At 35.9% G+C, this 22512-nt stretch overlaps 1 protein-coding gene across 1 annotated transcript in view; it reads right to left on the bottom strand.

The window, feature by feature from the left end:
- MPDZ (multiple PDZ domain crumbs cell polarity complex component) overlaps positions 1–22512 on the bottom strand; it is a 181095-nt gene that overhangs the window by 141038 nt on the left and 17545 nt on the right. The window contains exons 2-3 of the mRNA XM_052645436.1: positions 12409–12487; positions 10106–10272 (exon numbers count right to left, since the gene is read on the bottom strand). Of these exons, the coding sequence (XP_052501396.1) occupies positions 10106–10272; positions 12409–12424 (183 nt within the window). The 5' untranslated portion in view covers positions 12425–12487. The remainder of the gene's footprint in view (positions 1–10105; positions 10273–12408; positions 12488–22512) is intronic.

The following is a 22512-nucleotide window of genomic DNA, read 5'->3' as shown; positions in this document are numbered from 1 at the left end:
AGCTCTATTTCAAGTTTGGAACCAAGAGAGGGGAGGTCTCCTTTTCCATAAATCTTTCAGAGAAATACATAGTAGAGCACAACTCTGATGCATTATTGAACAGGCAAACCCTAGCACAGTAATTGATGGTGGCACTCTGATTTAATGATCCTTATTTTTAAAGCTAATTAAAGAAATTGAATTGCATGTTCAAAGCAGATTTGCTTAATGTGACAAGACTATTTTGGACATAAAGTAGCTCACAATTCCTGAACTATACAAGTTACAAAATGGAGCAGCGAGTTTTAAGGAAGGGAAGGGGCTTGGGGGGAGCGGGGCTTTCAGACAAAACAGTGTATAATTTTACATTTTCTATGAGACCTTCCTTTCTTTCATTGGAATACTTATTCAGCACCTGAAATGTTCAAGACATTCGGCTCTCAGGGATGGGACAGTAATAAAAGAGGTGTCTGTGGAAGGCTGTGAAAAAAGGGCAACAAATGATTTTCAGCTTCTCTTCGCAAGAACAAGTCTATTCCCCTACCACAGAATCACATACAAAAGTCCTTTTTGTGTGTGTGATTCAAAAGTAATCAGTAGTAAAGTAGTAGTAGTAAAAACTATTAATTTTATTCAATATTGAATTAGTAAAAACTATTAATTTTATTCAATATTGATTCTTAAAAGTATGTCTTTTAAAATTCTGTGTTTCAAAGTGGTTAAGTAAATATGAAGTACTTCTCATATATTAAAAGTACAATCATCACAAGAAAAGCACTATTGTTTGAGTTGCAAGCTAAACTAGGCTTTTTTTTCATGGGCACTGTATTACTTGAAAAAAATTACTTAAATCCAAAAACTGATTATACAGACTTTGGTATATGGCAGACAGTTTCTCAAAAATAAAGTATGCCTGACACTTCGAAGAAAACAACTGACAGTAATTGTTGCCAGTAGTAAAATTTGAGCTTTCAAGTAAAAATTAAGAATTTTGAAAAACTTGCATCTGCCAACCTGGGCTTGACACTTTTCATAATTTAAAGACTCTATTGATAAGATCAGAAGCAATACCAGCAAGTATAATTTTCTGATACTATGTAATGAAAGGTAAAGTGTAATTTTTCTATTTTTCAAATTTTCCAAATGACCAATGTAATATAAAATTATGCGTGGGTAATGAAAGTAAAAATTCAAAGCACAGGGAAGTGTTCCCTACTTTGGTTTCAGATTCCACACTGCAACTAGCTTCTAAGAAACTAACAAGAGTTTTGGTGCCCTATCAAATAAGGATAACCACAATTATCTGAAGGCTATATACACCCCTCTCCTTTTCCATCTACATACTCGTGTGAACCAGATTTTCTCATATTCATAAACTAAAACAACAAATCCAAACAGATCAAATCCAGAAGCAGATATGAGAATCAGACATCTTCTACAGAGCCATGTTAAAGAAAAATGCAAAAATGTAAAACAATGCCACTCTTTTCACCAATTTTTAAAGTTAATGGGCTTATTACTGTTATTTTTTATGTTCTACTAAGTAAATATTTACAAAAGTTCTCAATTTTAATTTCTAACCTGATATAAATATTGATGGATAAAACCACAAAAACAAAAGCTCTTTGAGGTCCTCAGAAATGTTTAAGAATGTAATGGGGTCATGAGAGGAAACTGAGAGCCACTGCCTTAAAACATTAAATCTCCATATGAAGAGGAAGCAATAAACAGGGAACTGGTATTTACTGAGCTCTTGGTAAGCACTGGGCTTAGGCCTTACATTTTTAAAATCCATGCTATTTAGCTCCCATTTTACAACTAAAGGAGGAGCAAAAAAGGGCTCAGTCAAGATTAATATATATATTTTTTCATTTTAAGAAATAAACTCATGCTTAAGATCATTGTTGGTCTCTGAATAACACTACAACACTGCCAGCATCTGAGAGCAGATAATCAAAACGAAGGCCTTGAGATAACCAGGAATTCCTTAAATGATGTTCATTATACTGTTTACAAGGACAGTGAAAAAAAAAGCAACACAGCTTTGTGATTAAGACCTGAACTCTGGAGTCAGCTTGCCTGCATTCAAATACTAACTCCCTCACCTAACCTCTCTGTGCTTCCATTACCCCTCTGCAAAATGAGGAAAATATTATCCTCTGCTTTATAGTATTGTAATGATGAAACATGGAAGAGCTCCTGGCACATAATAAGAACTCCTTCCAAGTTAATTATGATGATGATGAATGATGAGTGATATATCTATTTAATATGGTTCCTAAGAGAAAAATGAGGGGTCTTCAAAGTAACTTTAGTTATTTGGCTAGTTTGTTGATATAAAAAACTAGTTCTCTAGCAAGGAAAGACAAATTATTAATGCACAACATTTCTGAATATTCAAGAACACTCATGTAATCATTAATTACAAAATTGTTTACTGAGTCTGAGTTAAGTGTCGTGTTAGGGACGAGGTATTCAAAGAGGAATGTGTCATGGATTTTATCCCAAAAGTGGGAAATGGACTCCAAACAAACCTCCAAACAAATGAATTCTACAGCCCCTCTGCATGCTTGCTGAGAACAAATGGCGCAGTGGCGCGCAGCATATACACCACTAGTCTAGGCATGTGTGTTGATGTGTATTTACAGAATGTCTTCCCTTTATTTAAATCTCAACACTTCTGTGCTTTCTTAACAAAATTTCCAAAGAAAAAGAGGATAAAGAATGTAGCTTGACCAAAAATAATATTCTTATCAAAGTATGCTGGAATTTTCTACATTTAAGGGGCAAAGGTATAAAAATTAACTTTATTTCAAATGTCACCACAAATTTTAGAAATTGAAAATTTAGACAAATGACATGTTAGAATGTTTGCAGTGTTTTTTCTACCAGTCCCACATTTCTAGAAGATAAAATTGATTCACTGTTCACAGTCTGCTTAGAGAAAAATAAAAATAAAACCCTCTAGACAAGCATAAATATATGGAAATGGGCACATGAAGACTGATGTTACTTTACCATGCTGCCTCTCCATCTTAGTATTACTCTACCCAGTCCATTTCCCTAATTATAAATAAAAGCAGAATGAAACTTCTGGTTTATATTTAAAAGGATTTCTGATTAAAATTTAGGAGGGATAATTCAAGGGAAACAGCAAATTTTACTACATTTGAATTTACAAAAGATTTAGTTTAAATTCATTTCTCGTTATGAATGCTATTAACTGTTTTCTTAAACTTATTTTTTCCTTTATGTTACAGAAATAAGGATTTAGAAAAAGTGCAAATTAGAAAAAAAAAAAAAAAAAAAAAGCATTGGCTTCAGGGTCACACAGACCTAGATTCTTCCCCTAAATCTACCAACGAATAACTGTATGGTCCAGATAAAGTTATATAATCTCTCTTAGCCCCAATTTCTTCACTGGACAAAGTGGGGAGAAACCCCACGTCAAAAAGCTTGATGGACTGAATAAATGAGACAGAGTCCATAGCACACAAGGGCTTCCTAAAAGGAATTGTTCCTACTGTTGCCATACTTCAAATGCAAATCGACCTCTATTGTTCTAAATTCGTGGGTTAAAAAACTGATTTAGATTATACTCAGGAAATTTCTTATTTTTTTTTTCCCTCTTCTCCAAAGACCATTTAACTTTGTCACAAAAACACCATACAATTAGCACCATTTTCTGTTTTAGACACACATGCATACTCAATGGCAAGATGGTGTTGCATTTTAATCCAGCACTGTATAAAAAGCTTGAACATTGCCTTCTTGCCCAGGATAAAACAAGAATTTTAGTCCCTTCAAAGGCTCTATATTTACAAACTTTTAGTTAAAGGAACAAACATTTAAAAGCTGTTATTGTACCAAAAATAAAGTATTTGAAATTCTGACAGCAAATAAACTTTATGGTAAATGCAAAAACATGAGACAACTCCTCTCGTAACTTCTCCTAGATAATGTACATTGAAGTCTTACAGACACTTTCTGTTAAGCTGCTGTAATGCTCAATCATAAAAGTAAAACCATTTTAAGGGTAGGAAAAATACTTTTTTCATTTTCATGGGCACCAGCTGGGAAGAATTCTATATGACTTCTAGATAATTCTTGTTAATGGGTTGAGGCATATATTCTTTCTCTCCATTCCCCTCCCTTCACACCGTCATAATTTAACCTAAGCATTCTTGAGAGACAGTAGTCATTTCCCTTTTCCTGACAGCAAGCTTACAGATGAATCATCTTCATTTCAGTCTCAAATTAGAAATCATCAACACAGGGTTACGTTTTCATCTTTTATATAGGTAATAAATCAGGCTGAGGAAACACAGGCATTTCTGCTCTTTGAGACAAGAATTATACAAAATAGTGGGGATTTATTAATTACCTAAGTCAAAACAGAGCAATCAAGTGCTCAATTATCAAAATTTTCAACTTTTCATCAATATAAAAATCATAAATGTAAGAAATTGTCAGAGGTGCTGATATTACTGCTTAAAAGCAGCATACCTCAACACTTTGGCCATAAACGTGATTTATCAGTCCTACAAATACAGAAGAGTGGCTCTTTGGGCAGGCCCCAGCATGGTGAAGTTCCATCTAATACCCTCTGCTGATGTCAGGTATTTGAAAGCGACCTTCTGAAGTTACTGTCAGTGCCTGGTGGTTCAGACAGTAAAGAATCTGCCTGCAGTGCAGGACCCAGGTTCAATCCCTAGATCAGGAAGATCCCCTGGAGAAGGAACTGGTTACCTACTCCAGTATTCTTACCTGGAGAATTCCATGGACAGAGGAGACTGGCGGGCTACAGTCCATGGTGTGGTAAAGAGTCAGATACGACTCAGCAACTAACACACACATAAAACTCTGAAGTACACACTGCCTGCCTGCTTCTCTAGGTTCTATAAAGTGTGCTTTTGTTTTAAGACAGAGGATCAGAAAAATATACATGGGGTACATTATCTCATGCATGCTTTAGCAGAAAAGTCATTACTAAATTACTGTGTATCCTTAGTGTATTTCAGACTTCAAAAGATGAAAGAAATAGTCCTTTGAAGAATGATTCATGTATTTTATAACTATACATGAGGGTCTTATCCATCAAAATGTCATTAAGACCTTTACCTTCATTTTATGTGGTTATGTTTTTCACTACAGTCTTTAAAATGTGCAGAAATAAACATAAATAATTGCTAAAATATTGTATTAAATAGTATAGTTAAGAGATAAAGTTGATACAACTTCAACTTGTTACAAAAAAATTGATATGGAAAGCTGAATGCAAAAGAGAAATGATGATAAAAAACAGAAAGAGAAAAACAGAAAACCATACTAAAGCCTTCACTGTCTAGCTCCAAAGTTTCCTCTTCTGTCAACAGCCTCCCATACTCTATTGCTCTGAAAACACAGGTACATCTGTGACTCTCTGTCAAGATTTGTGAACCTCAGCACTGAAGACTCTCTAAACCCAGCAATTCCCTGTTTGACGGGCTGTCCTCTACATTGAGGATGCTGAGCAGCATCCCTGGACTCCATACATCACACGCCTCTAGCATTGTCCCACCCCTCCAACCCACAAGCTGCGACCATCTAAAGTGTCTCCAGACACTGTTCAGTGTCTCCTGGAGAGAAAGTGTAAAATGACCCGAACTAAGAACAGCTCTACATTTGTAAACACTCTTCCCATTACCTGAAATAATTCCCTCTATCTCTACAGAAAACCTCTATTCATTTTTCAAAACCCATCTTCGATGTCACCTCCAGTGTGAAGTTTTCCTCTAGTCAAAGTTAGTAATTTCTTCCTCTCTCTTCCTTTTATACACTTAGCTTGTTTTCCTATTTAATGACATAAGACTATATATGTTCTTTCCCTCTAGATAGGTAAGAATCTCCATCTTATTCATTGCATTTTTACTTACTTTAAGTGTTCAACAAAGGTTTATTATTAAATGATTATGAGCTTTCTATTAAAACAAAAACAAAAACAAAAACCATGAGCTCCCATTACCTTCCCATTGCCAAGGGGAAATTTGGTTTATTGAATGATGTCTCATATTGAGCAATATACAATCATCTGGTTCTTTTTTGCCTTTGTCCTGGGAAATGAGAATTAAATTATATACTCAATTTTAGCCACCCAAGGGACTTGGTATATCTAGTTCTCTAATATTTTTATTTGATCTTTATTTAGATTTACCTTTGAATCATCTATTAGGATGTTTTGCCCTCAGGAGTTGTCCCAAACTTTTTTTGGAATGTGAACAGATAAAACTTAGAAACACAGAAATATAAAACCATGACTTTTATACCATGAAGACCATATTTTTCGAGAATAAAAATGAAAAAAGGACTGAATTACTCTAATCAACACTGAACAGTAAATTCCAATACTGGTTTTAGTTTAAATCAATGTCTCTCCAATAATTCCAAAAGATTTCATAAAATTTCCAAAGAAAAACCTATAATTGGTCTCTGTAACCGTAATTTTAAAAAATCTTAGCAATGACAATTTTCAGTCCTTTCTAATGAAGGTAATAATTTTAATTCATAGTTTTCCTACAAATAACTCAAGATAAAAAGACATTTAACTTAGTACCCTTAGTCAATTCAGAAGGCAAGGCTATTAATTAATGAGGAAAGTAGCATCCACTTATATTGGGCTGGACAAGCGTCACAGAATAAATATGCTAATCCAATATCCTCTCGTCTGACAAGTTTCTATTATTAACTTGCTAACGTGTTTATTTCCTCCACAATAGCTGGATTTTCATCATGAATATGCATTAGGCCCTGCAGTTATTAGCCTGGATGACTCGGTGACAGTGAGGACACTACTTGAGAATTTGCATTTGACAGATCATTGACACAAAGTCACAGTTATCCACCCCGCCCCCCCGACACACACACACTTAAACAGGAATCATGCAATAGGAAATAAACTGGAGCTATTAGAGATTATTCAGGTTTAATAGCACACATCCTTTTAGCTGGTGGTTAGAACAATACACAATGTGGCAGAGTTAAACAGAGGCATCAATTATACTCTCAGACCTGTTAATATTTTTGACAATATTTAAATAGCACATCCCTTCAGGGCATGGCTTTTTTGCCCTCTCAGTTACACACCTGTCAAGTGTTTAATTTGCCAAAGGGAAACAGTTTGATTTGTAAGGGCTGTCTTAATACTGAAGAAGCAAACTGGAAAAATTAAACATTATTGAAAAGAAGTAATGAAAAGGATCTGAGGGGGAAAAAAATAGTAGGTTTAATTCAACAAGGCATGTTAGCATCTGTCATTAATACAACAATATGATCATGTTCCCCATATGGTGAATATACCTTGGGCTTTTCAATTATTCACTCCCTTTGCTTTTAAAAGGCAGAATGATGGCAGAGAAAAATTAAAGGGGTCAAACTTTCCAGTAACACTAAAAGAGACAGAGAGAGTAACTTGCTCTATCATGCATATAAAATTAAATACTTGAAAATGTAATTTAGGTGAAAGATAATAAATAAAAGCTGGCCATTCATCAGATTTGTATAGCTACTGGATTAAAAGCACAAATTTCACTCCTTAGATGCACTACTTAAATATTAAATTACAAATAGTAATAAATTAGCAGTTGGTAAATGATATAGAAAATTTAAATCTAACATGATAACACTTAGAATATATACGTTTAACTTTAAAACAGAAAATATTACAAATTTTTAAAAATTTTCTCTAGTCAGGCAAGGGAAAAAAATTAACAAATTATTTTGAACCGGTACAGAATGGAGAGTAAAGTGAAGAGTCCAAAAACTGTGGGACGTTATCTATGGTTTCAACAGACACTAAACTCATGCCACCCAGGCACTGTTAACCTTGGTCTGGGGGAGCTGTGAGACAAGCTTCAGGGTCAAACAGGGGAAAGGACTGTGCCTTGGGAGCCAAGAAGTCCAAATTCCACCTCTGGCTCTACTCTCTAAGCTAATCTGCCATCATCAGCAGGGGGATGAACAGATGGTTTCCACGGTCCCTTTCAGTATGTGAAGAGGTGACCAATGAGCCAAAAACAGGAAACTCGCGTAAAACACACCTACATAATTCACGAACATCACAGCCTTGAAATACAGTGGACCCCTGCACAACACAGGGGTGAGGAGTGGGGAGAGACATCAACTATGATGCAGTCAAAATTCCAAGTATTATAGCTTTGACTCCTCCAAAAGTTAACTACTAATAGCCTACTGCTGACTAAAGTCTTATCTATAACATAGTCAATTAACACATATTTTGTATGTTATATATATTATATACCATATTCTTATAATAAAGCAAACTAGAGAAAAGAAAATGTTATTAAAAACATCATAAGGAGGAGAAAATACAAGTTTGTACAGTTCAAACCCAGGTTATTCAAGGGTCAACTGTTTAACAGCATTTGTCATTAATAAAATGAGATCACACTGTCCGTAGTCCTAGACTATGAGGCACGATAATATTATCCTCAATAATTTCCAAAGAAGTTTAAGCTGAATTACATGGGACCCAAATAGTTTTAGATACCATATCCTAGTTCCATTTGGAAAGAGTAAAACAAGCTCAACAAGCAGTCCTTTTTCTCCCATCCTTTCAGCAGACCTGGTAAGTACAAAAGCTATTCCCCTCACATAAGAGTAGATAGCAGGGACATTTTGACAGCTGCTTCACTAGACTAACAGCATTTCCTAACATAATCACTAGTAATTTTTCTTTCAACTTTCCCTCTAATTCGAGTCATATTTCCACATAATACAATAAGGGGAGAAGATATCTGTAAAACATCTTCACATTGCTTAAAAACCAGGTAATTTTCTATATCATAATTACACTAATATCCATAATACTGGTTTCTCCAAAAGAATGCCAATCCATTCTGAAAATGAATACCTGAAACCAATTTTTTCAATAATTTACAAAGGAAAAAAAACACAATTATATATAATGAAACCACCTCGTTTTCTTAATTCATGATCATAACTTTTAAAATCATTAGGTACAAATTCACTTGAGAGAAATATTTTTAAAGATTCTTCTTGATCTATGTACTTAGTTTGGGGGGGTCATTAAAATAGCTAGATTAAGAAGTTACATGACATTTAACAAATTCCTTCTCTATCGCTACTAATGTTCTTTTTCCATTTGGCAGATTTTGGAGTTTTTGTTGTTGTTAACTGAAGCTGTTCTTCAGCTGAATTATGAAACTAGTCTTCAGGTTTCATGTTAAACTTTTAAGGCAGAATATTGGCTAGCCAGTCATCCATAACCATTAGATTAATGCGAAAAACATCAGAATGAGAATTAACGTGGACTGAAGACATAATTAGATTAACTTCAAACCTTGTGAGGATAACAACCATTTAAAAACTATTTTTAAAAAACCTGAGAAATGGTGATTACATTAAGTAAGTTCAGTGACCATCTGATTCCAGTTTTCATTCTGTCATTGCGTTATGTTTCAATTTTAATATAAACGCTGGGACTTTTTAATGCTCATAATTTTTACAGAAATAAACACTGTGTTACATTTAGAAGTCCTAATGTTTATCACCATCTGATGCTGTCATGGGAGCCATTGCTACTTACACTCTTTTTAGAAGTGAGAATTGCAATTCCTCTAGCTGATGACAATGTAATTATTCCTTCTACTGTCAACACAGAGGTGATTTCCCTTCCTCACATACATGATTACACGTGCAAATACAGGCTCATCTGAAATATTCTAAGTGTGCTGAATGTCTGAATTTGAATAAGCACAATCACATGAACCATGAGTCACAGTGATGATGGAAACCAAGGTACAGCCATCCACCCTAAACATATTTGTATCATCTTCCTCTCCTGCAGGAACTCATTCTTCCATTCTCCCGCAGCTTTCAACACAATGTCATATCATTTACAATATACAGCTACAACCATTAAGAAAATAACTGAGGGCACAGCAGAGCAGGGAGCCACAGTGAATATGAAGTCTCACTTGGAGGTTTAAATTACTTCATTAACAATTAATTCACACATACAAAAATCAGCCTTTCAGAAAAAACAGGAGACTTTACAAACTCTATACCATGCTACGCAGGCCTCCTGTGGGTACACACCATGTCTTACCTGGTCTTTCAGCTGCTGTATGGAAGTCTGAAGGTTCAGAATCTGGCTGAAGAGCGGGCTCTGCAGCACTGACTTGAGAAGGTTCAGTTTGTCTTCATTTGCTGCATCCCCACGTTCCCGCAGCTTGGCCTGCAAGCGCTCTGCTGCCTGCACAGCCCGATTTTTGTCTAAACCAAAGAGCAGCATTAGTCAGTAACAGGATTCAAAAGACAGGCATCAAACAATGCTTATAGAAATTCTAAAACTATTTCTTGGGAGAGCTGAAAATTGACTTGGAAAAAAGAAGGGACTAAAACATGTCACTCTAAATATATTCTTCAAACCTTGAAACCTCTAATAAGAAAGTTTGTTTAAAAGCAGCCAACTGGTTATAGTGTATGGTACGTGCAACTAACTGTTAAGTATGGAAACAAATTCAGATGATGCCTATCTGATATGCTTCTAATACCAGCTATTTCAAGTCTTTTATAAAAACTAATTAAAACCAAACATTCTGTGATCTTATAAATGTTATTTCTTTTTTATTAAAATGTATATATAAGAAAAATTAGAACTATAACTAATAAGTAGAGGTAAATAATGTCACTGATGAATTTTAACAGTTAAATTTTCATGTATTAAGAGGCAATGCATTATACACTTTTGCATTTACTTGAAAATACATTACAATAACACATATTCCTTCAAAAACACAATTTTTTAATGTTTGAACTGTCTTACCTCCAAATTAAATAGCATATGTACATAAGCATAAAACTGAATACAAAGGTGCCAAAGTTAGTACTTTTCATAAGTATTTTCCATAAGTGTATCCTTAATAATCCTAACATCTAACATGCAAGACTCTAGACAGTTAAATGCTACCACAGATAATAGTTAAAAAACATCTCAAAATCCCACTCTCACTCCCTCTCTCCATTCCATGTAAGTGAAGCTACAATTTTTAAAAAATACTCAAGACTGCTAAGATATATGCCTTAACATATTCTCGATGATATCTATTAAAATATATTGCCATATCGTAGTAATAAAAAAGAGTGAGAACTATCACTAGAGACATTTTTTGATACCAAAAATATGATTACATAGGAATGGAGAAACTGAAATATTAACTAATGCTGACCATGAGTTCATGCACAAAGTTAAACACTCATATGCAGAATTTTAAAAGCAAACAGTAATAAAGGTATGCCTAAGAACTGATTTTAGGTTATTTCCCATGGTATCTCAAAAAATAAATCTAGTATGAATTCTCACATCAATTCTTGAAAGGTGTACAACTCAGTAGTAACTTACAAAATGAAGATTATCAGGTAATGGTTTAAATAATTCTGTATTTCCCCTTTGCTGTCCACTTTCTTATGAGGAACTTTCCTATGTAAACTATTAGTCTTTACTCTGCGTGACTTTCGTATAAAATAGGTGATACAGGAAATGCATTCTTATTACAGTCATAGTACCAGGAACAAAAGTCAACAGTAATGATCCGCATGATCACAAAATCAGCTCCTCCTTTCCTGCCACCCACTTCCCACTACCCCTCAAAACCTGCAGGTGTCAAAGCATCAGCCATGATCATCAAGGCATCACAGATACCTTCCAATACCTTCCAATAATCACACCCAAAGAGTTCCCTGGAAAAGGTGAAGACTGTAGTGTCAGATAAAGGACCATGACAGACTGGATGTTCCATACCTGACATACCTGAAATCAGTTCTATAAACCAGCTTCTCTAAAACTAAAAAGCAGTACAGTGTGGGGGAAAAAGAAAAAAGATCAACACATGTCTAGAAAATCTGTTGGATATTTCAACCTAAATTATCTACTGCAGAAATTAAACTGCCATAAATTGTCACTCAAGTTTGTCAACCTGTTCGGTATTGTTATAATAGTTTTATCAACTTAAAAGCTCAGTACTATTTAACCTGCCAAGAGTACAGTAAATGTAAGACATAGGCAATGATCTTCAGCATTAAAAATATTGTTATACTTCTGGTGCTACCGAGAAACAAACTTTAACCAGAACTGAGTTCATAAATCAAAACTGGGTTTACATTAAGCTTTCTTAAAACCCATATTTGGTAGAACATCTCATATACTTTTGCTTATAAGTGATGTGTTTTGATAACACTTCATATGAAACCATCTAAATATCAAAACACATTGCTCTAGTACAATGATAGTGGATTAAAAAAAAATTAACCAAATAATTATAGACGGAATCTTAACAAGTAGAACAGATTTCAAAGATCCCAACGGAAGGAGTTTAAATCATTATCAAAACAGGAAGAAACAGGTCTTACCTATAGTTTCTAACATTTTTTTTCCAAATTTCAATGTTCTTCTTTAGAATGATTATAAACCAACAACTACAATGGAACTCTAGGGAGAAAAGAAAATGAAATGGTTATGTTTTACAACTTTTAAGTTATATTCTAAAACTAAATATTTTAAAAAGCACTTGATACCACTATGATTCCTCTGACCATTAAGATACTGTGGAGATAAGACAGGTTTCTGTATAGGCAAAAATTTTAAAAAAATGTATTCATTTTAGGATTTATTCAAAAGTATCTTATATTTGCAGGTACAACTTGTATAACAAGGTAAAAGGCATAAAATCTATTTTAATTAACTTGGTGCTCAGTTGCTTAGTCATGTCTGACTCTTTGGGACCCAATGGACTGTAGGCCGCCAGGCTCTTCTGTCCATGGAATTCTCCAGGCAAGAATGGGGTGGGATGGGGAGGGTTGCCATTTTTTCCTCCAGGGAATATTCCCATACCAGGGATCAAAGTAACATCTTTTGCATTGGCAGGCAGATTCTTCACCACTGAGCCACCTGGGAGCCCCAAATAAGTTGGTCAGTCAGTCAGTTCAGTCGCTCAGTCATGTCCGACTCTTTGCGACCCCATGAATGGCAGCATGCCAGGCCTCCCTGTCCATCACCAACTCCTGGAGTTCACTCAGACTCATGTCCATCGAGTCCGTGATGCCATCCAGCCATCTCATCCTCTGTCGTCCCCTTCTCCTCCTGCCGCCAATCCCTCCCAGCATCAGAGTCTTTTCCAATGAGTCAACTCTTCGAGTGAGGTGGCCAAAGTCCTGGAGCTTCAGCTTCAGAATCATTCCCTCCAAAGAAATCCCAGGGCTGATCTCCTTCAGAATGGACTGGTTGGATCTCCTTGCAGTCCAAGGGACTCTCAAGAGTCTTCTCCAACATCACAGTTCAAAAGCATCAATTTTTTGGTGCTCAGCTTTCTTCACAGTCCAACTCTCTGGTAGAAGTATACAAAATATTTCCTTTAAAGCGCCTCAACAGAGACCAGTATAACTCTGGATTCACTTACAGATCCTTACCCAAAGTGGAAGGAGCTTACTGGGCTCTGAATGAGAAATTCTGTAGGCAAAAAAGTATTTTTAAGATAAAAAGTAGAAGATATGACCCTGCCGTTGACTGCTCCTAGTCTTAATTGGGAAGACAATTCAGACACACCAATTAAGAAATGAACTGTGATGCTCAATCAGCAAGTGAGTGCAAGATATATTAAACCATGGATGAAAAACTGAATAAAGGAAAGCACAACATTCAAAAGACACTTTGCCTTTTTAAAATACCCTCCTGTCAATAATCTTTTCCCTACCCAAAAGACTCCTTCAACCCACACAGGTCTCATCTTTCTCTGACTATACTCATCTAAACTCTTTCAAGTACTGGATGCAGGTCTCCACTGACAATACCCACATCACTAACCCATCTTGAATCTCTGCTGTCCAACAGTTTTGTACAACTGACTCCAAGTTACATTGATCCTTCCCCTTGAAGAAAACCCACAGTCATCAGAAGTCAGTGGGTCATTCTTTCAATGGTGAAGAGGAATTCAGAACCAGACATCCTCACTTTTCATCTAGAAGATGAGATAGGGGACTTCTCTGAGAAGGAACAAGCTGACCCCCTGTTTTAGAAAGAATGCCTTTGGGAGACAAGAAAGAATCTGGTATGCAGGAGCAGATGCACAGACCATCAATGCCTGCAGTTAGCTCTGTGTAAACTCTGAGAATAATACCTACTGACCTTTCTTAAGCCAGGTCGGATATACAACTTAAAATGACTCCATTTCAAATAGTCAAACAGCTCAAGTACTGACACTTGTATTAGAAAGTCTCATAATGTTTTGAAAAAGTAAAATTATATACATGAGTGCTTGGTATGCACAATAAAATTTAATTCTATGCTCTTTGCCCTATGAAAACTTAACTCAGAAAGATAAAAAGTCAAGAGAAAAGAGCACTGACTCTAACTTGGAATTAAGAGTGATACAGCCTTGAACAAGGGCCTATCATATGAACCTTAGTTTCCTAGAAAACACACTTACCCTTTGGGTATGTTCTGAGAAGTGAGATAAACACAAATTTCCAGCTCACTGCAAAACACCTACCTCTCTGTTTTTATGATTAATGTTGACCACATGTAGATGAGCAGTCCAAGGCCAAGCCTTGCATGGTTTCACAGGGGAAAATATAGGAAGATCTTAAAGGACAATATAAGAATCCTTCATAAAAGAGTATTATTAGGTCCTCTCTCAAAAAAATTATTAACTTCTGACAAACAAACAAATGGAAAGATACTCCAATAGCAGGAAGTCCAGGACTACAAACATGTAGTTAATGCAACTGCTCCGGAGGAAGCGTGACGGTAATGAAAGGGCATCGACGAGACAGTCTGATGACCTGAGTTAAAATTTCAGCCTGACCCTTTACTAGCTCTACACCCTTGTTATGTCACTCATCTGTCTTTTCTGAACTTGGAATCTATTAATTACAAGTGAATGGCATTCATAAAGTTTTGAAAGAGTAAAATTATTTACATGAGTGCTTGGTATGCACAATAAAATTTAGTTCTATGCTCTTTCCTCTATGAAAAATTAACTTTGGAAGATAAATAGTATTCATTGCTTGGTGGGGGATGGAGGTTGGCCTATGGATTCAGAGGCCCACTGATTCATGAGGAGTCTTCAGAGAAAGCACAAAGTAGTTCTCAATGGTGAAACACCCTGGCATCCAAAAGTTCACCTACAAGTCAGTTATGTGGAAGTAGAATTGCTTATTCTTTCAGAGAAACCCTTATCACAAACGTTTATATATATATATATATATATATATATATATATATATATATAAGCCTAGACTATTCCTGCAAGCTTTCCAAAGACACTAGTGGTTGGATGTCAAGAGGTGGAGAACAATAGAAGGAAATTTTGAGCTGCATTTCTTCTGAATTTTAAAATTTTGTGTCAGTATACAGTGGTTACATTTAACAAATAATAATACAGGACACCCAGTTTAATCTGAAATTCAGATAAATGAATAAATTCTAGTACAGGTATATTCCACACAACATTTGGGATATAATTGCACTAAACACTAACTTGTTGATTATCTGAAATTCAGATTTAACCAGGGATCTATTATTGTATCTGGCAAGCCTACTTATGTGTATATTAGCTTAGGAAAAATGTAAATTTTAAAAACCATTTTTAACCTAAGGAGTCTATGCTTCCTGAAGAACTTCAATGACAAATCCTTTAAAAATCCTCTTAATGATTTTAGCTGTGACCTTTTGATTCTCCAACAAGTGGTTGATAACACTGGTTCCAATCGAGGATAAAAATCAAACAGCTTCTTTCATTTCTTTTAGAAACAGAAACTGATTAATTAGGAATCATTTTACTTTTCAACAAGTTGTACTGGTAATGCGTAGGCACAGCTTTTGTGTAGTTGAGAATCATTACTTGAAACATAAAACAAATCATTCTTGCCCAACACAGATTATACAGCAACTAGCAAGTGAAAACGTCTTATGCTAAAAATAATTCTAACAGAAACTGCCCCAAATGCATACAATTTTCTAGATATCTTAACTATTTTGACTGTAAAAGGAGTACATCATTAGAAGAGCTTGCTGCAATGGTTTGCGGCTTGTCAAAGGTGCTCAGCATCTGTTAATGCATTTAAATTTAGCATTCATCTCATTCTTAGCTGCCTCAGCGCTACCTGAAGTTAGTAGACAAATGCAAGGCTGTAGTCATTTGTAGGCAATTTGTCATAAAGTCAATTGGCCATGACAGAAAAACTGACACTGGCAGTCATAATTCATATTCTAGGGTTACTGAACGACTGCTCCAAGAGCACAGAAACGTCCAACTACCCACCAGCATCATGCAATCACCCAACAGAAAATAGTCAGCTCTTTTTAGCATCTGTTCTGTAGGACTTCTCCCTCATTTTTACAGGCTTGATCAGAAAAGCATTTGTGAACAAAATCTTTCTTTTGAAGTTGACATTTATGAATCTCTCCAAACTCCTTCAATAATAATAGAATTTATTAATTCTTTTTTGCTCTTTCAAATCAAAGAAAATCTAGTATTCAGGAACCTTGCCTTTAATATAAGTCAAATACTGATTGATGGTCTCATCCTTCCTTTATAAAATGTAAAGATAAATTACCTGTCCAAAATGAATATGCTGAGAGGGGTCACAAGCTTACAAAAGAACTCAAATTCTCTTATTTATTGATTCAGCAACTCACAGAGTGCCTACATGATGAGCATGTTTCTCGGTGGGAGAATTAGAGGAATGAGGACACAGTCTGAGAACTCATGGGCCAAGTGAATGGAAGAAGAAGAAGAACAAAAAAAAACAAGTAAACAGACACTGGAAATAAGAATACAAAAGAGAGATGCCATCAAACCCAAACTGAAGAGAAAAGGGAAAGCTTCCTGGAGGCAGCAACCCCTGCATGGAATTTTAAAAAACAGGTGGGAGATAGGACAGTAGAGGTGATGGAAGGGCTGCCCACACAGAGGCAAGAGCGCACAGCACCTTCTGAGCACTGCAAGCCCTTACTTAGGCCTGGGCTGGGCCTGAAGGACAAGGGAAGAAGAGGTGGCGAGGCTACAGATGTGGCTACAGGGTAAATCACTGAGGGCCCTGGGTGCCATTCACGAAGAGTTTATTTAAAATTGCAGCTTCTTTTGGTAGAGTGAGTGATACAGCCAATCTTTGGTTTAGAACGATCACTCTGGTGATGGTGTGGAATATCTGTAAAAGAAATAAAAACTGGAAGCAAGACCAGTTAAGAAGCATTTTCAAAGAGATGCAAGTGAAAAGTAAATGAAAATGGGAGACAGATCTGAGGAACAAGAGCTGTAAGCAAAGGATCTGGTGATGTGAAGATAAGGCAGATGAGTCTAGGAAGAACCTCAGCTTTCCTGCTTGAGTTACTGACTGGATGGCAATATTAACACCATCAAGATTGAGAATATTAAAAAAAAAATAGTAAGTGATATGGTTGTCCTGATCAAGAGTTTAAAAGGCTGAGTGAGTGTTACAGTGCCTTGTAACACTGCTAGGCCCCCCAAATTCATATGTTGAAGCTGTAATCCTCAATGAGATTATATTTGGAGATAGGGTTTTTAGGAAATAATCAAGTTTAAATGAGGTTATAAGGGTGGGGTCCTAAACCAAGAGGACTGAAAACCTTATAAGAAGACAAAGAGATATCTATGTTTCTCTCCCTCCCTCCTTTCCCCCTCTCATCACATGCAAGCAACAAAGAAAAGCCATGCTTTTTCTTTGGAAGTACACAGTGAGAAAGTGGCCATCCACAACACCAGGAAGAGATCTCTCACCTGAAACCAAACCATGCTAGACCTTGAGGGTGAACTTCCCAGCCTTTAGAGCAGTGGGGAAATAACTTTCTACTGTTTCAGCCACCTAGTCTATGGCATTATTTACAGCAGCCTGAACTAATTACTGCAGACTGCAACCTTCCCGCAGCCCCTGCTCCAAGGAATATGCCATTGCACACTATGCTATGCCCCTCTCCTCCAACCCCAACCAAGGAAGCAAAGGGTGGGACCCTTACTCAACGGAAGACAACCTAAGTGCTGACCTAAGAGGTAAAACTGGGCTAGCGTCTCTCTCTTTAGAATTTGAAAGAATAAGCCAATTAGTAGTGGAGCTAGAGTTGAAAAGATAGAAGAAGCATGAGCAAGAATGAAGAAGCTAAGGTGGGGCACACATAGGCTTGAGTCATGAGAGACAGAAAGGGATCAGTGGACAGAGACAGAAGAACACAGCTGACATTAGGAGACAGGCAAGGACTGCCTGGGAGGCCCAACACAGCTAATGGGCGGAAAACTAGGTAAAACTGGCCCCCAAGAAACAGCCACTGACATCCACTTTTACAGTGCACTCCACTCTGCCAGAGCTAATCTGTATGAGGCTCTCTGTTCCAATCAAACACAACTATTACACTCTGCTTCGGTACAGCATCATACTATCACATCCCAAATAAACCACTATCTTTCTTAAGATGAACCCTTCCTCCTTTAACTAATTCATGCGGAGACTCTGCTTCCAATAAAGATTTGAGGGAACTTACAAGCAAATACAACTTTAATATGAAAACTGAGACAATTAAGAATTTTACAAGAGAGATAGTTACTTCAAAAAAACAAAGCATGGGGAACTTCTACTACGGCAGGTGAATAAAATACTCTAAAGGATTCAGTTTTGATCAGAGCCTGAGAAAAGTCATCAGGTTTAAATCAAACAAATCATAAATCTACGGTTGATACAGGAATGTGAGATCTGACTAACAAGGTTTCATTCTATAAATGAAACCATAGTAACTGTGGAAAACATTCACAAGTAATGAAAATATTTCTGGCTAAAATATTCTAGTCAAAGGAGAATAGAAATACTTTCACTTCAAACTCCACTAGAAAAATAAGCCAAACATCTATGTTAAAATTAAAACACTAAAAAAAAAAAAAAGAATTTAAAATTTATAAACCAGGAGGATAAAAGATGGAACAAACCATACTCAAGCAATCTAAAAGAGTTTGGAAATACAGAAAATAAAGAAAAAGGAAAAAGCATCATTAAAAAAAGAGAAATGAAATAAATTCAGATATCCATATTCACAATAAATATAAATGGGTTAGACTCACTGAAGAACAGGCTCACAATCTGTATCTCAAAATTGAAAATGAGTTGTAAACAGTCTGAGGTCAACCTATAATTTTGAATATACAGAATAATAATATATGCTACACATAAAAAGGTATTTATGTGATTTCATCATTAGAACAATGAGTTATTGATAAAAGGACACATTCTAAAATCAATTACAGTTATAGTTACTTTTAGGAGTGGACAGATGGAAGTGGTAGCTTTTGATCAGAGAGAGGTCAAAAGGTGACTTTAGCTTTCTCTACTTTTTTAAGGAAACTATAATTTTAGAATGTTTTAAAGTTATATTTATAAAAATAAATTGAGTTGAAATATTTATGGATAAAGTACTCAAATGCATGGTATTTTCTTCCAAAAAATGGAAGAGGACAGAAGAAACATGACTGGACATGCTATTAAAAGTGAATAATGGATACGTGAGGATTCACTATAATATACACATCATAAAGTGTACATTATAAAGTTTTCATAACAAAAAAAAAAAACAGAAAAATAAACAACTGACAATAAACATGTGAAAATGTTAATACCTACCTGATTTTGGAGGAGGAGACTAGAGCTGATTAGTTCCTTCTCTATTCACAATGTTTTTCAAATTCTCCCTATCATCCTGTCCCAACAAAAAAAAGGTTTCACCTTGAACTACTAAATTACTTGGAAAAATATTTTACTATTGGCAAATGCTACCAGAAAGATAATTTCTTCGGGCTAGATCACTTAACCCCCACAAAATGACAGGAAATATTATAAAAAGATTTCTTCAAAATTAGTATTTCATAAGGAATCTGTATTTGTACCATCAAAAACAAATTTATTCTGATTTTCTGATGGCTAGAAGTACTGCTTCTAGCTTTACCAAGCCGTGTGAGATAAGAGCCTTAGAAGCGGATCTATGGCCCCGGATTAGCTAATTCCAGTGAGACTGAGCAGCAGGGCAGTAAGTGATAAATGACTATTACTGCCCTACTTCCGAACACACACACAGAGCAAACTAAAACCCCCACCACTGGAAACGGTGGGTCAACCCAAGAGAGTACATAAATATAAATTGTTTCAGTTGAAAGAAAACTTATCTTTCATGTATATGTAAATGATGATTCAATATTATGAACAGTCACACAATATATTTAAGCTAAAATTATAATATGGTTAAGTGGCGTATTAATCCACATTTGGAAATACATAAATTATAATCATTACTCTGATCAGGAATCTACATACGCAAAACAAATTTGGTGATAATAATCATCTCATTCCTTTTCCTAGGAATTTTCTAATATGGAGAAAAGAACCTATGGAAAATACGTATCGGTATTAGGCTATTTAGTAACTTACAGACACACTTACACAGAAATGTGTTTATACTAACAAACATTAACTTTATTTAATGTTCATTAACTTTATTTTGGTTTTGAAAGCTACTTCCTTTTATTTTTAAGATTGTTGGCCTGAAGTGAAAGGTTCATTGTCCTTTCAAAAGGTATAACATGTTCTGTCCTTTACTGCAGATTTCCTAAAAGCGCAAAGATACTAATTTTATACCGACATTTTACCAGATTCATATCCACTTCCAGTAACACACACATAAATTATATTTTGTGATGCTTTTGAGTCAAGCTCCTTATTTATTGCTCACATTCAAAGATGAAGTCAATTTTATGGTTGAAAACAGCCTTAAAAAACACATAGGGCACAGACAAATGCAAGTTTGCTAAGGTTTGGTGAACTACAATTTAAAAAATAACTATAACAATTTAAACAATAAGAATCAGCAGTGTGGCTGGGATTACAACCTCAGGCTGCTTCATTACTCAATTGACTTTTTGAAAGGCTGGATTTTTTTTTTAATATACTACAAACCAATTAAGTTTATATTCCATTGTACTATATTCATTTCCTTCCTCCTCCATCATCCATATTTTTTTTTTTTTTTTTAACAAAAGCCAAGGAGACACACACATACACACTGCTAGAGAACTACAGATTCCAATACCTTCTCTCTGGGCAACCATTTTTATGTATTTTCCATCCATTTTTTTCTCTCTTAAAACAATCATTCCTACAGAAAAGGGACCCTCTCCAAATCAACTCACACCAAATATGGTGACTCAGAAAAAAAATTTAGATGCTTCTGAGAATAAAGATTTAGCCTCTTCTGTTCTCTCATCCCCTAGCTAAACTCAGGAATTTAGGTTGGTGGGCAGTTTGCTCCTGTTTCCCATCACACTGTCAGTATTGAGAGCCAAGCAGCAACAGGCTGGGCACACTTTTTGGACAGAACCAGGCAGGGAAAATGCCTTAGAAAGCATCACTATGAACAAAGCTGGTAGAGGTGATGGAATTCCAGTTGAGCTGTTTCAAATCCTGAAAGACGATGCTGTGAAAGTGCTGCACTCAATATGCCAGCAAATTGGGAAAACTCAGCAGTGGCCACAGGACTGGAAAAGGTCAGTTTTCATTCCAATTCCAAAGAAAGACAATGCCAAAGAATGCTCAAACTACTACACAATTGCACTCATCTCACACGCTAGTAAAGTATTGCTCAAAATTCTCCAAGCCAGGCTTCAGCAATACATGAACCATGAACTTCCTGATGTTCAGGCTGGTTTTAGAAAAGGCAGAGAAGCCAGAGATCAAATTGCCAACATCTGCTGGATCATCAAAAAAGCAAGAGAGTTCCAATAAAACATCTATTTCTGCCTTATCGACTGTACCAAAGCCTTTGACTGTGTGGATCACAATAAACTGTGGAAAATTCTGAAAGAGATGGAATACCAGACCACCTGACCTACCTCTTGAGAAACCTGTATGCAGGTCAGGAAGCAACAGTTAGAACTGGACATGGAACAACAGACTGGTTCCAAATAGGAAAAGGAGTATGTCAAGGCTGTATATTGTCACCCTGCTTATTTAACTTTTATGCAGAGTACATCATGAGAAACGCTGGACTGGAAGAAACACAAGCTGGAGTCAAGATTGCCAGAAGAAATATCAATAACCTCAGATATGCAGATGACACCACCCTAACAGCAGAAAGTGAAGAGGAACTAAAGAGCCTCTTGATGAAAGTGAAAGAGGAGAGTGAAAAAGTTGGCTTAAAGCTCAACATTCAGAAAACTAAGATCATGGCATCTCATCCCATCACTTCATGGGAAACAGATGGGGAAACAGTTGGAAACAGTGTCAGACTTTATTTTGGGGGATCCAAAATCACTGCAGATGGTGACTGCAGCCATGAAATTAAAAGACGCTTACTCCTTGGAAGGAAAGTTATGACCAACCTAGATAGCATATTTAAAAGCAGAAACATTACTTTGCCAAAAAAGGTCCGTCTAGTCAAGGCTATGGTTTTTCCAGTGGTCATGTATG

This window comes from Budorcas taxicolor, chromosome 8 (assembly GCF_023091745.1).
Source record: "Budorcas taxicolor isolate Tak-1 chromosome 8, Takin1.1, whole genome shotgun sequence".
Lineage (NCBI taxonomy): Eukaryota > Metazoa > Chordata > Mammalia > Artiodactyla > Bovidae > Budorcas > Budorcas taxicolor.
Note: the sequence above shows the minus strand (reverse complement) of the source record. Positions and strands in the feature narration are given on the sequence as shown.